General features: G+C 36.8%; 2 protein-coding genes across 8 annotated transcripts in view; both read left to right on the top strand.

Annotated features, from left to right (window-relative positions):
* The window catches only part of DHFR (dihydrofolate reductase), a 638,672-nt gene that overhangs the window by 203,732 nt on the left and 419,037 nt on the right, over positions 1-15,903 (top strand). The gene's annotated exons all lie outside the window — the stretch shown is intronic.
* SSBP2 (single stranded DNA binding protein 2) overlaps positions 1-15,903 on the top strand; it is a 196,487-nt gene that overhangs the window by 159,374 nt on the left and 21,210 nt on the right. For 5 of the 7 annotated variants that reach the window (XM_069776049.1, XM_069776045.1, XM_069776043.1 and 2 more), the window contains 6 exons: positions 910-958; positions 2,949-2,984; positions 7,534-7,588; positions 10,735-10,805; positions 12,131-12,209; positions 15,274-15,302. In XM_069776049.1, the coding sequence (XP_069632150.1) occupies positions 910-958; positions 2,949-2,984; positions 7,534-7,588; positions 10,735-10,805; positions 12,131-12,209; positions 15,274-15,302 (319 nt within the window). The remainder of the gene's footprint in view (positions 1-909; positions 959-2,948; positions 2,985-7,533; positions 7,589-10,734; positions 10,806-12,130; positions 12,210-15,273; positions 15,303-15,903) is intronic. The other 2 variants (XM_069776047.1, XM_069776048.1) reach the window with 1 other exon arrangement.

Here is a 15,903-nt window from a genome sequence, read left to right as displayed (position 1 = left end):
CATATTTTCTGTGGCTTGTTCTTTTAAAAAATAGGTTTCCAGAAAACATTTATAAGATATTAGCATCACTTTCACTAATGAAACCTTACTATACTTGCAGTATTCTAGATCCATGTATCCTCAGTTCTTCAGGGAGGTACTTAATTATGTAAGCAAGAGTACTGTTTCAATGACTGAAATTAGGCTTATATTTCATTACCTTTCTGTCTTTGTCTCTACTCTAAGTAGACTTCTGTGGAATGTGTAATACTTCCTCCAAATATTTTTTAAAAAGTTATCGCCCCCCATGAGAACTTAGAGAATTTGGGAACTTGTTTTGGGAACTTGTTTTTTACACTTTGCAAAACTTCTGTGCCACTTTAAAATATTGCACCTATGTAACACAAAGTTAAATCCTCTGTGAAGAGAAGGAAAGCACTTCAAGAGACACAAATTTGCAATGTCTTTCAAATCTTTCCATTTCCATTTAAAAGGGGAATGTCTGGCACTTCATAAATTTGCAACTGTTTGGGACCTATGCAGAACTGTGCCATCTCCACTGTAGCCTCTGACAGCGTGGCTACTGGGGAAGGACTTCTATGGTGCTATTCTGGCAGATCCTGTCCTGAAGAGTACAGAAGTACCAGAATGAGTCAGGAACTGAAGTGTCTTAAATGTGAGTGGCAAGGTTGTAATAATAAATAAATAATCTTTAATCAACTCATAAACTGATTAAATGGTAATGGTAGTGCAACGATGAAAATTTTGCTATAGCATTATAACTTGGTGTAGTTATAGTTTATACACACTTTAATTTGAAAAAAGCCATCTCCTTCCTTACTCTGGAAACAGATTATTTTGATATGCTTCCTCAGAGCTGGTCAGAAGACAGAGGTGGTTCTGTGTCTCATCTTTCATCTTCTGTTACAGGGGTCCTGGGGGTGGTAGACCTTGGCCAAACCCAACCAATGCCAATTCTGTAAGTAATTATTTAAAATATATTAGAAATCATCTTATATTTAGGGAAGTATTTCTCATCAATACAGTAGGAAAAAAAAATCTACTTCATTCAACGAATAGAATACTGCATGCTTTATGTTTTTCCCTGTAATGCTAATGCAGAGCAGGTACAGTGAGGAGCACATCTGAACATCTGAATTTGACCTGCAAATATCCAGCTCTGTTCATAATCACACAACAGCTCTGCATCTTTACATCAGTTACAGCACTTCCATAACACAAAGGTTATCCTGGGGTATATTTATGGTAAATTCTAGCTTCCTTTAGCGCCAATAAGATGAATTAGGTCAACACTATCTGGCTAGCAAGCTCTACAGAAATCACAGCTTGTTAAGATACAGCTTAATGTGTGCTTACATATTTTACATAACAAAAGCACCATTTGCTGCTCCTAACTATAGAATATGCAGTCATAAAGCAGTTGCTTGCAAGAAAGACGTCAGCCATTTTTATATGCTTTTTGTAAAAAGCAGTGCACTCTATTGAATTTCATTGCAACAGCTACAAAATGAGGTAGTCTAATAGCAGCTTGAAGGAAGAGGAGGTCAGTGAGGCATCGCACATGAACAACAGTGTCTGGTATTTCTACAGAACACAAAGGTAAAGTTTTCATTTTCATTCAGTGGTCATACACCACTAGTATAAAAATGTATCCCTTTTTAGCACTTAGAGTTGAACAAGATGGGTCTGGCTTAACAGACTAGCCTAGTTCTTTCTGTTGTTCTCAGTTTTGATTTTTTTTAATTCTATCAAGGACAATTGGGGGGAAAAAAGAGCTAAAACTCTTCCTCAGTTTTGTTTTGCATGTACTCAACTAAAATGGGTGTTAGGATATTTTTCAACTGATAGTTGAAATATATTCGTTCTATGAAATAAATTGAGAAGTCCACTAATGGATGTATTCATAAAAATGAGTTGGCTGACAAATTGTCGACAGTCATGTAAGATGCTTATCCTGCAAAATAATTTTGTATTTTGTCAGTACAGTTGCTTAATTCTTATCCCATCCTCTTATAATACCATTGGTCTGTGCTCCTTCAGAGACAATAATTGCAAAGGCTATCATAAAGAAGAAAACCAGATTATTCACAGGTGATTGGATTTCTCCAGAAATCCTCTGTGACAATTACCACAATTGAATTTGAAGTGAAAATAGAACACCATCCTTTTAAAAAAAAAAGAAGAATGCAAAGAAATAAAATTAGTACCTTCTAGGATGAAAGATATAAAAGAGTTGCCTTTCCTTTTGTGGTCAAGATTCTAATCAAGATTAAGTATGTATAAGAACATACAAATTCAGTCCATGCTTGGGATGACTCTGAAGTCCTATTGACTTAAAGGCAAGTGTGTGCTCCTTAGGGTTATAAACCTTATAAAGCATATTACCTTAATAATCTTATAGCTCAACCTTTTACTATAGACTGCAGATCTTTACAGACTTTACTGCAGCTCCCACAATAAGAATAAGAAGACTCTTGTAGTAGATGAAAGAACTGGATTGGTGCTAGACCCTGTAACTTGGTATCTTAAAAAAGTGATTCTGGCTGTTAAAAATGCATGCCTCAATTATTATGAAACAACGGAGAGCAGATACCAGACCTCAGCCTACAGACATTTAAATATGTGAATTATATTATTCATATTAATTTCATTAGGGTGGCTACCAGGGCATAGTAATATTAAGTGGAAATACTTTATTTGAAATATTGGGTATTAAATTTTGTTTGTGTCTATATTGCTAGTTTTGGACTTGAACATACTTGCAACGACAAGTTGTTGAAAAGAAGAGGTGTTTGTTTTGACAACAATAGTATTTTTCCGTAATCCTTAACTGTGTCTTTGAAATAAATTAAACAAATAAGCATTAACCTACAGCTGTACATAAATGTATGTATGGACTCCATCTCACTGCAGAAGAAATTATTATTTTGTTTCTGTTGATATTACAGATACCTTATTCTTCAGCGTCTCCTGGGAACTATGTAGTAAGTACACTTCTGCATGTTTGCTTATTAGAATAGATGTTACATTTTATTTAGGCAAAGAAATAGCTGTCCAGATGTTAGGAAGAACCCTTGTGTATTGGTTGAGAACTGTACATCTGATCTGCACTTAGGGGTTTTTCTTCTGCCTGGTGCGTCTATTGATGGTCATTACTAGAATCATTATCAGTCTGGTCAAAATTGCCCTGAGTGCTGTTTTATTTCAGCAAACATTTATATAACCAATACAATATATTGCCTTCAATAATAAAGGACAAAAATCCCCCAGCTTTCTCAGTAACACAATATTGAGTATGAGTTTCTGAACTTCTTCAGAAAAAAAAGCATTTGAAGAGTTAGAACAAGCTTTTATCTCCCCAAAGATACACAAATGGGTTCTTATAGCTAACATTTTAAGGGAAATTTTTATTCGTATAATTACCTTCTGAAAACTTGAAAATTCTTTTTTTCTCCATAGTCTGTTATGTCTTCATTTCACAGACATTGTCTTAATTTATTATGGATTAATTGGTATCATTGTTTTTTCTTAGTCTGCACTTTATAATAAAATAGTTAAAACTTTGTAATAGGCCCAGCATTGAGCTGTCATTCAAAAGAACCTGAAATGCTAACCTTCTCTCTGGAATTTAACAAATACACTTTACCTATCAAGAAACTGGTTTTTGTTGGCGTATATACTGCTCTTTTGTGTCTCTATCCCAAGAGATTAACTTTGTTTATCCTTTTAGACTTTTTATTGTTCTTGTTACTGTTGTACTTGGATTATTTGTACTTCTGATGTACTCTTCTAAAGCATATTATTTCATCTGTTGTTATCACATGCTTAGTACTGGTGTGACAGAATAACAGGGGAGAATTATATGTTGGATTCCAAATTTCTGTTGGTCGGTCTGGTTTCAGTAGACCTCTCTTTTGGTATTTCATGTTTTATCACCTCAAGATTAGAAAACTGCAGGGCATTGGCTTTAACCAGCATAAAACCTGAAGCTATTTCAGAATGTGAAAATAGCAGGTCTTTCGCCATGAGAACAATATAACGGTGTTTTTTCATCTCTTTGTCCTGCTTAGAGGTTTCTCTTACTTTCAGTCTTAGTAAGAGAGATGATCCTGCAGAGCTAAAGCTGAAGGATGAGTTCAAGGATGAGCTTGTTTTGTTTAGACAAAGGCAATTTCTTTTGTCCTATATTTAGAGGATTAGCTGTGAAAAAGTTTATGATTCTCATAAGTGTCTATAACTGTAGTACTCATTTTGCCACATGTTTACTGGAAACAGTCCAAATCTGGTGATCTCCAAACCAGTTGTTTTAATGCAGAACTTCATAAATTTCTCTCTGTTGGGAAGAGGTTTTGTTGCTTTTGCCCTAAACACTAGTGATGAGTTATTGTTGCAGATTTTGAAGATTTTTTTTTAATATTTGACTTCATATTCTCGGTTTTTAAAACTATGAAGTCCTGAGAAACTAGACAAGGAGATACTATAGAAAATTATTTTAAAGAAGCAAACCTAAGTAAAGTGCAGGTTGTAGTAGCGGACTCTGTTGGTATCAACCAACAATCAAGCCAAAGGTCAGCCGGGATAAGTGGCTTGAGCAAAAGAGGGCATCACCATATTTCAATGTATAGATAGAGGAGGAGTAAGAGAAAAGAGGTGATTTTACCTCTTTCAGTGACAGTGATGAGACTGATGCTGGAATGTTGCATCTAACTGGCAACATTGAAGGGAAATCAAAAGATGTGCAGAGATGCAAGAATGAGACACATGAAAGATCGATGTATTGGAGAAAATGCCTGAGCCTCTGGTCAGATGTGCTCTGTGAACTCCAGCTGTGCTAGTGAGAAAGGTTGCTGCCTGATTCCTTGTCCCCACTCTTCTGCTGAAGGTTAGTACTCCTTCAGGTCTGCCACTGGAGTTCCTTGGATGAGTGACGCTCTTCATACAAAACAACTGAAGTTGATGGAAGCAATTAAAGAACTAGGTCCTTGCTGAAGCACTTCAACTGACCCAAAAGAGGTGGAAGGACACTCACAGAGGGAGCTCCAAGCAGAGCTGAGGCTGCTGCTAGCAGAGGGTAGTGATGAAGTGGCTGAGGTGGGACATGGGTTGAAATCTGCCAGCATAAATGCTTGCACAGTGCATGTCCTGTCTGATGCTGAGAGTAGTCTTAATTCAGAAAGGCTCACCACATATTGGAAAAGGAAGGCATGAACTCCAGCCATACAAACAGCTAAATAAGCAAAACTGGGGGGCAGTAGCTTCCAAGAGAGCATGTGTTTGGGGACAAGGTGTGGGCTGGAGAGCTCTTAAAGCAGCTTTTTAGCCAAAGGGGTTTGTAATCTGGAACTACAGGCATTGAGAGCTTAATCTGGTTAGTTTATCAGACAGTTTTTGAGAAATAATTCCATTACATAGTAATATATTCTCAGAGTGAAGGTAGTTGATACCAAGAGGCTTTCTTAAGAGAAGAAAACATACAATGAGAGTAAGTGCAAATTTAAAAGTAGATGCAAAACTTAGTATTGAAGGTAAGTAACTTTTCTAATAAATGATCATTTAGTGGTTTCTACACCTCTTTGTGTGATGCTGAAAAATATATATAAACCTAAAACATTGAAGTTAGTGAGCTTAGTGCACAAGTATGTGAATAAAAAGTCATAAAAAGCCTGTGATGCCTAGAGGGTCATATATGTGATCCAATGGTCCCTTTGAATTTGGAGTCTGTAGCTCTGCAGCAGCAGCAATGTGGGAATTTCTCATTGCTGAGGGCTGAGTAGGCCTTTCGGACAGTTTTGGCAAGCCCAATCCTAACACATTCATTTCTGATGCCATTGTAATTTGGGAGGAGAAAAAAGCTATGTGGCTGCTGGCAGTGTGAAATGAAGTTGTGATTATGCCTTGATTTTTATAAACTGATATGTGGGTTTCATGGTGGAGCAAGCGTTTGTTCCAGCACACTTTATAAAAGATACTCGCTGACTTTGCTTAGTTCACAAGCAAGGGGAAGCACAAGATAAAGAACAGGTAGGTGGGGTTACATATAAGGGCATAGAGTTATGTATACGTTGACTGACTGCAGGGCTGTGCTGCTGCTTCTCAGTAAAAGATTTCTGTTTCATTTACCATTAATGGTGAGTTGATCACCGGCTGGCAGATAGAGATGCTTCCCTCTGCAGGTACTTGTACAAACCTGCAGAGGAGTGGTATCAGTCAGAAAGCTGAGAAGTTACTGAGTTTGATCATCTGAAAATAGTGTTTGCTGGTATATTACTGCTAAATGTTTTGTAAGAAATGTTATTTTAAGTATGCCATTGAGAAACAGTGTCTATTGTTTTAAACCCAAGGCTTCTCTGCCTCCTTCCAAAATCTCAGTGAATTATAGCAAATGTCAGCAATGTCCTTGTAAGCAGACAGGAACAACCAAACCTTCATATTCAGTGCCACTGAAAAAATATTCCTGTCTGGAACAGTATACCTGCTATTTTAAAATATAACAAAAGAGATAAAAATATAGTGAGTCATATGGCAACGAAAATAATAATAATCTGTTGCTAGCAATCCCTGTATTTTATATTATGGAAAGTCAATATTTATCGACACAGACATTTTTACCAAACTGGAAGTTGGTAGTTTTTAATGTTACTTAGAAATATTAGTGGATCTGCAAACACAGGAAGCAAGATGTTATGGTTCTGTTCTTACTAAACTATTTGAATGTTTAGAATAAAATTCTTTGAGAAATTCTTAAAGAGCCTTAAAAAGCCAGTTTAACAACCAGAGTAGTTTGTGTGCAGTTCTTAGTCATAAACAGATTTGTAACACAGAAATACCTGAAACTAAGAAAATGAATGTTCCTTGATGGGCTTTTTTAGTTGTGGGGTTTTTGTTGTTTTTTTCTTTAATCTTTGATTTAGCAGTCTAGGCAAGTGTACCCAGCATTATCCTGACTTTTTTCATCCATTTGTCATTAACTTGAGAAGAAATTTTGTATACAGATGTTATTTTAAAAAATTGTAGGATATTATACAGACAGAATTAAGATGCTTATGGCATCGAGATACCAAGTCTGCCTAAAAAAGAAAGCTTTCTTAAGGTGATTAGGATTTTCTGTCCCCATAGGACACCCCCTTGGTTTGTGCTTAGTAAACTTTGGTTACTCTACCATTGACTGTGAACAGAGTACAACAAAACAGAAATGCCAGCTGAAAAAACAGTGGTAATAAAAGTAGGCTGAGGGAATTAAATATAATTGTCTTAAGCCCTGCTCCAAGTATTTCTTTTGTCTGACTCAAAGCATGACACAGAGTTATTGACTAATGGATATTCTTGGGTCTGTATACCCACGTACATCAAAAGTGTGTACCAGAGCTTGCTCACGAGTTACCTTGTCTTAATCTGTGATGAACTTATCACTAGCTATGTGAATAGACATTCACAATACTTTTTTTTTTTTTTTTTTTTCATTTGTACTGTGTTCATGTTTTACTGTGGTATTTTCTTCCTTTCATGCTAACTGACCTTTTCTACTTTTTCTAGGGTCCTCCAGGAGGTGGAGGGCCACCAGGAACACCTATCATGCCTAGTCCTGCAGGTACTGAAATATACTTGGACATAATAAAAGATAATTATAAGGCAATTTAGGAAGTATACAGATTATTTTTTAGACTTTGATTTTTATAAAGAATCAGATAATGATAAATTATTGGGTTTATACTTTATCAGTTTTTTTCCTGCACTTTCACTCTCTTCCTCTCCCTGCTGTGTTGCAGAGATAAAAAGCATTGTATCTCTGCAGTTCAGAGCAATTCATTTCTCTGGCTTTTGAGCCCATCTTTTCTTGCACAATTTCAGCAATAGCAAGTTAAAAACAAAAGAAGACACAGTCTTCCATTTGCTTTTGCAAGTGTTCTTTGGGAAAATTCCACCAGTTTGGAAGTCAGGAGATTTCTGAATCTGGTAGAACTTCCCTGTAGTATCCTATGGGTAGACCTGACCAACATGTGGCTCTTGAGTGACGTGCTACATTGCGTGGATATGTCATCTGACTGACAGCAGGGTCGTTCTGGACAGGTTGTTCTCCTCTGTCTTGCCATGGAGGAATAAAGCTCCAGAGGAGCCATCGTCATGTCCTACCAGTGATCTGTTCCCAGAACTTCAACTGCCCCATTGTTTCCCTAAGTAAGTTCATATCTTGCAACACGGACCATATGGAGATTTTGGCCATGCAGTAGATTGGCCACATTCCTACTAAGGTTTGAGGAAACAAGGAGGAGGATTCGGGATGGCTAGCTAGCTTCTCAAGGCTTAAAGATGGTCAGCTAGATGTAAGTATTTCCCTCCATTGATGTTCCGCAAAGATTCTGATATGAAGGTGGAACTGCAGGCTGTGGAGGATGCTGTCCTCCCCCATGGACATCATCAGAAATCTGCTAAAATGAAACTAATTACATCTTGTGTAACCCAATATTCAATAGCTACTCCTTTTGGCCACTGTCTGCCTTTGTAACTTGCTTTCACCAGCTAAGAGGGACCTGTTGACCTCAGTGATGTTACAGCGTCCTCAGTCCTTACGTCCTACATGTTCTTGCTGTCCTCTACAGCACAAGAGGCTAGGGACATTTCCTAACTGGCCATGAAAACTTCTTTCACCAATATAGTATCTTCTTTACACTCCCAGGGCTTTAAAAAAATGCAACCTAAGATAAAGCGTAGGGCTTCCTTGTTCATATCATTAGTGAAAAAGATAATTAGTGCAAGCTGGCATTTAAAAGTTAGAATCTCTTTTAACATAAAACAAACTTATGGACAGCCTGCACTTTTAAAAATAGGCAGCACTGCATTTAAAGCACATGTTAGGCTGTCTTTGTGCAGCTCAAATAAAGCTTCTGCTGACAGTTGTTCTCCTTTTCAGTTAGAGACTCAAAGATGTTTTGAGGCTCTGTTTTCCAAAGTATGAAAACACTTAGAAATTGGCCGCCTGAGAATTTTGCAAAGGTATTTACTTGCCTCTGAGACAAACCAGCTCCGAGGGTTCCCATGGCCCAGCCAGCCCGTATGTATTTTCACATGAGTCAGCAGAACATGGGGAGAGCCAGGGATGTGTTGCAAAAAGATCTGGTGGTTGAGGAACTTTTTGCCTCCTCATTGAATGTTAAAAATAACTTTTTATATGCTAATTTTGCTTTCATATCTTAAGGCTAAAAGCTTTTTGTTCCCCCTCTTCCTCAAACAGCATATTTGAATGTTCTAGTGATACATAGTGCTCTCTATATCATGGAATTACTTACTCACTGAGGTGAATTAATGTTTAGAAAACTGTCTTGGAAATATTAAGAAATAGATAAAACCCTTGATTTTAACTTGCCAGTGTATGTACAAATACATTCTTGTGGGAGGTCAAGCCACGTTCCTAGTTCCAACACATTTCAGTGGTCTCGGCTTTCTCACTTTCACTACTTCTGACTCAAAATTCCCCCATCAGCTTGTCTTGGAAAAGGAGTTACAGCTCAGCAGTGGTTTTTCTGTGTGTTGTTAATCTCAAAACTCTGGTTCAAAGAGGTGGAATGGTCTTTTGGAGGATCTAGGCACAGAGTACTAAGCTATTCTTTATTCTTCTTGCAGATACTGTAGAGGTACTGATTTTCCAGAGTTGCCAATATTTTTTTTAATCATACTGTCCCCTTAGGGATGTATTTAGACTTGCCTTAGGTCATTCTCTTCTCAGTAAACCTTTTCATTACATGGCCAATCTCTTGTCGAGTTCCCTCGGGAAAGGTTTTTTGCCTAATTTGTCTACCATATATCTGCTGCATTTTTTGCCTTCTCTTTCATACAAATACTGATGAAAGGTGTTATGACTTCGCATGAGTTAGCAGTGGGGATAAGCTGGAGATCAGAATGAATAATTTGTATCTACTAATGGTTCTTAGGCATTGGTTTCTTAAGTTCAACCAGAAGAGTTATCTGGGTTGATTCCTGCATTTCAACTCTGGATGTGCTCCACCTGAACGTTCATGTGCCTTGATTGTGGGAAAAGGACTGAGATGCAATATAGCTGTGTCAACGTCTGGCAAGGCCAGATGAAACTCTTCGCAGAAGTTACTAGCTTAAGCACTACACTGTGCCGGGATGGTTTTGTTGGGTTTGGTCTCAGGTTTTTTGAAGCATTGCACCACACTGTACCATGAAGATACATCAGCTAAAGCTGTCCTTTCAGTGAGGATCTTTGCACAGTGTTCCACTGAATAGTTAGATATATTCAAAATCAAATAGACTGACATGGATGAGAATAAAAAATTTTCACGTGCTACACTAACTTGCAGTCAGTATAATGAGAAGCTATTTATCATTTATTACAGATGGAAAACAAATTACAGGAAGTATTGATAAGAAAGAATCTCCTGTTTTGAAGATGAGTGAAGTAATTTGGAACTCCAGGAAAAAGGTTTTATGGAATTAAATAGTTACAGATACTTGGTGATTTATAAACCTTTTAACAGTCATGCGTAAAACTAGACTCTAGAAGTAGTCACTTAGGGACTGTTGCAATTATTTCTTTTCATAGCTCTGTTGTATGGTAGCAATAGATAGAAAGGGAATGAAATCTTCCATTATATTGCCACTGTGTATAAGTGATTCAGGCACAGAAATAATGGGAACAAAATGACAGGAAATGTATTAGGTGAGTAGTTTTATTGAAAGGTATATATTAGCGCTTAAAATAATCTCTTATTACAGATTCAACCAACTCTGGAGACAACATGTACACTTTAATGAATGCAGTACCACCTGGACCCAACAGACCTAATGTAAATATGAATCTAGTTATATACTTCCTTGAATTATACAGCCTTTTTTTATCCAAAAACTATGTTTCCATCACTTATCATTAATACTAAGTTTTCCATTTTTATGAGTGACACTTCAGTTGCTTCCCCCCCACCATGTACTTTTTAATGTTTTCCAAATCAGTCACACCAATACATGCAAAATAATGATTGGAGCATATTCTTCTGCATGGAAAGACCTTAGAAGCTTCTGCCTGTGGATCTTGGGGATGACTTAGTTTGTCACACTGCGGTACAATAGACTTCTGCGTGATAGGATGCCATCCTAGGAGCTGCCACTAAGCATTAGTTCCTTCAGGATTCAAACTTTCATTATAAAAAAAAATCTACCCTTGAAAAGGAAGAGAAAATTGCTGGAAGTGACCCAGTATTATGTTGCCCTGCTGTTCTATAAAAAAAGGATAAAATGAATGCCTCTGAGAAGAAACAAACTTCCCTGTTTAACTAAATGGGATGTTAAGAATGAAACCTATTGATAACATTCAAGTATTTGCATAATGAACTAGTTAATTTGTGACTATTTTAGCCTAAATTTCAGCAGTTCTAGAGCTGACAGAAATCCGGATTCTTACATAGAGCTTGTTTTTTCTCTGATCTTTCTCTATGCCTTCAGTTTTATTGTATTTCTCTGATTACAATGATATTCCATTTAATCACAATCCATATTAGGGGCCATTTGAAAAAACGACCAGTAGAACTTAAAAATATAGATACTTAGATATTGCTGAATTATTATGCAGTGAATTTTAGAAATTTTTCTGTAATGTTAATGTCTTCAAGTTTTTGAAGAACTATATTTAAGGTCCATATCTGAAATTTGACAGAAACTGCTCATGCTGCAAATAGAGTGAGTAGTCCAACTGTCAGTAGGGATAAGGTGGGGTTTGAAAGCTGTTAATTAATCACTTACTCATTGACGAGAATCACGAAGTTCCCTGTAACTTCAATGGGAGTAGAGTTAGGTCAGCACTAGCAGGTTTGAAAGTCATACACAAAGTGTTGAAGTATATAGTAAGTTATTCCTAAGTTACATTGCAGCCTACAGAGGTGAGAGGTTGCAAAAATCGTTAAAGTAGCATTGGAAAAAGTGAACAAAAGCAATGATGTTTTTGCAGTCTTCACATGAAAGACTTTCACTTGACTTGCGCATTCAGAGCTGGGACTGTGCATTTTGCCTTTACTTTTTTTTTTCTTTTTTTTTTTCCTGAGGAATATTGTCTTTTTATTAGACTATCTAAAAAAAATTGTACAGTAATAGCAATTTTTAATGTCTGATCCTTTTGTAGTTTCCAATGGGGCCAGGGTCAGACGGACCTATGAGTGGACTGGGTGGAATGGATTCACATCATATGAATGGATCATTAGGTAATGATAGTAAATATTGTGAATTTTCAATTACTAGTGCCATTTTCTATGACTAGTTCTCTGAGTTATGTGGAAGACTGTATGTAAAAATATTTTAAAAACTGAAAAAGCTGCAAATACATCAATAATAAGTACTAAGATACTTTTAAAGTATATGGGTTGGCATACATCATGCACCTCTGGAAGAAAAATACTGTATTTTATTTATATAAGAGAGTATAGTTTTAATCCAGTTGATGCAAACCAGTCTAAAAGCATACCATCCCAGTGACGTAGAGGTGAAGGCTTAAGAACCATTTTTATTTACCTCTCTTCCTATTTGAAAATCTTGGGTAGATGTCATTGTGACATGCTGGTGCACGTTCTTATCAATTACCTGGAAGTAAGTTATTACATATTTTGATGTTTGTGTTAAGCTGGGTTTATCCCAGCATTTTGATATCCTCATTTGTTCTATAGTCTAGCTGTATGCCTGTTAAGTGAGTATTATTACTCCATCCCCATTAGCAGCTTCAGACAGGTGCCAATTTTAATGCACCCAGAAGAACATGAATTCTTGTCAGGGCATGCAAAGGCAGTAGGAACAGTGTACTGCTTGGCTTTTGACACTAGGCTTTTTGAAGGACTCGTACCTAGGGGAGAAGCCTTGCACAACTCTGCAAAATGCACACTGCTTTATCTCCTGACTATCCTACCAAACTCTTTGCTCTTACTCTTTGCTGGAAGCATGATAGACACTTGAAAGAAATTTAAGAAACAAGCCACAGCTGAATAAATTGCATTTATGCCTTCCTTTTCCATACCCACAAGGTAAACAAATACCTTGTTTTTATTTCTGCTCATACCCTAACACCAGGCCAGTAGCTCTGAATACCATTCTTGTGTTGTACTCTTCACTTCTGTCTGCACCAGTCATGCAGGCAACAACAAGGGCGAACCTCAGGCTGCAAAGACTTGAAATCTCTTTCTTTTTCTATCGCCCTGGTCCCCCAGCAATGTTCTGTTTCACATCTGGGAGCTGGCTCAATGCCCACAAGAGGCACCAGCAACACCCTTCTGAGCAGTGTTTTCTTTTATGGGGAGAAACCCAAGCAAGCTAGATACAGGTCAGGCAAGCAGAAGCCAAGCTGCCAGAGTGCACCTTGCTTCCATCCCCAAAGAAAAGGTCCGTCGCCTTCCCAGCACAGGCATGGACCAACCTCAACTCCATACTATTTAAGTCCATACTGCCGTGGTGGGTAGAGATCTGTCACTTGTAGCCCAAAAGTTGGAGGTTGTGAGAAAGGAGGTATAAACACAAAAGAAGAAGGGATAAATTCGAAGAGGCTATGACAAGATGAGAAAAAAACTAAGCCATCAAGCCTCATTTAACAGACATGTTCTAAACAATTAAAATTCAGCACTAGGCGTCTATCTCCTAATAGAATTATCTTTTTTTCTAGGAAAGCATGTCCCTGAAATTCCTAGATTACTTTGCATAAGGACACCTTGTGATTTTACAGCCTTTCTTTACATAGTACAATCCTAAAATGAATTGTTGCTTTAATTGATAATGATGCACATTACATTCAAATAAATTAAAAACTATGTAAAAGGTAATCACATCTTTTTCTGTCACTTTCTATAGCCTGAGAATTATTTCTTAGCTAAAAGAAAAAATTAAATTGAAACAGTTATGGAATTATTTTAAGTGTACCTAGCATTTGGTTAGTTATTTTCTCTAGCGAAAGTGATGAAGTGCTTAGTCAAATTAATGATGACTGCTTTATGGGGGTAACTTCATATCTAAACCGGAACTTGAGTTCTTTAAGGAGAGGATTACTGGGAGAGATCTGCTGCATTCATTAAGGAGAGGATTACTGGGAGAGATCTGCTGCATTCATTTCCATGCTGCAGTAGGCAGCTGTGTCTCATAATCAGATGGATAAATTGGTCAAGGTCCATCTTGAACTTCTCCAACTTCTTTGAACACAACCCTTCTATTGGATATCTGTTAATAGCTCTGATGGTTAGGAAGAAATCTTTTCCTGATTTCCACCAAATTTATCCTTTAGGCCATGACAAAATAACTCTTCATAACATTTATGTATCTGATATATTTATAGAGACAAATCATATTCCTTCTCAGCCTTAATTTGCCTGGCTAAGTATAGTAAGCTATTTCAGTCTCCTCCCACAACTCCATTTTCTTGATTGTTTTTCTCAGATATTCTTCTAGTTTTGTATTCAGTACTTTTCTAGAATTTGTCTTTCCTGAAAATAGGTGATCAGAATTGTTTACTGTGCGTTTCTGCTAAAAATGCTTTTCTTGTTACATCAATCCTAAAGTTGTATTTCCTGTACTCTTGGCTTTACCTGAGTGAGAGCTACAGCAGGTGAAAAAAATGCTTTTCAATAGTCTTGCACTCATTATATTTATTTGGTTTCTGTTACCCTGGTCTTCAGGATTATCTGCTTTCTTCCGAAAGATTCTGTCATCAGTATTTGTAATGCATCAGATGTTGATGTCATTTCAGCCAATTTCAGTAGTAGGCTTCTGCTTCTGGGAGCAAAGACATTGGTGAAACCCTCCCAGCTGACCTTACTGATAAGAGTAGTCTTTTTTTTTTTTTCCACAGGAATATTAACTTTTACTAGTTAGCCATGATTTTGCTTTTTTTTTTCTCAAGCTGAAGCAACATTTCCCATAGGTGGATATACCCCAAATTAATTGTGTTACCTGTACCCTGGCTAAGAGGACAGGGAGGTTGGACATACAGTTTCTTGAGTTGTGCTGGGCTGTCTCGTCCTGATAGGATGCCGTCCAAATAACCAATACAGATCAGAAGTGTGTCCTGCATTCTTTTCTCTTTTTTTTGCACTGGGCGTGTACACAGAGAAAGGACTAACATTATTCAATAGTGACTGTAAACTTTTACTAAGAGAGGCATTGGGATGGAAGTGAGATGATGCGTGCTTGGTTATGTTTTAAAATATTGCTGTTACACTATATATTTACTATGAAAAAAATCTTAGATTAACTTCATCTCAAAACTAACTGAATAATTGTCTGTTTTAATTTAAGGCTCAGGAGACATGGACAGTATTTCCAAAGTGAGTATCTAATCAAATACTTGGAATTTTTAGACTGTTTCACTCTAAAAGTATTTTTTTTTGTCTCTGTTACAAATGTTTTTGTTATGTATCTACACTTTCTGTTTGTGAACTCTTTGGAGGCTGTGCAGACAGCATTAGTAAAAATTGAAAATTTTAAAACAATGTAATCAATAGGGAGTATAAGTAGACTTATTCCCTACTGCATAATAGTATGTATTAATGAATGTGATTAATTATATCCAGTTCGTAATCTGATTGATCATGTTATAATCTTCCATACTGTTAAGACAAATGAATATAGTTCTAATGATGAATCCTAGTTAAATGTAAATTTGGAAAAATGTCATTAGGATGTTACGTTTATGCACTGCATGATTGCTTTTGTCACCTCTATAAGGCAATGTTAATATCTTAATCATTAGTAGAAGTTCCTAAAAGCTAGATTAAGAAGTAGTTTCAGAAGAAGCACTATTTTGATATCACAACCATTAAATAGTTGGAAGTGAATGCAAGTTTAACCTGCAGGGGTTTTGCATCCATGAAAATAATATTGTGCTTGAATGTGTCACTTCTTCCAGAAAAATAAAACTACTACATA

The sequence above is a fragment of the Haliaeetus albicilla genome, chromosome Z (assembly GCF_947461875.1).
Source record: "Haliaeetus albicilla chromosome Z, bHalAlb1.1, whole genome shotgun sequence".
Lineage (NCBI taxonomy): Eukaryota > Metazoa > Chordata > Aves > Accipitriformes > Accipitridae > Haliaeetus > Haliaeetus albicilla.
This window is presented reverse-complemented; position numbering and strand designations above follow the sequence as displayed.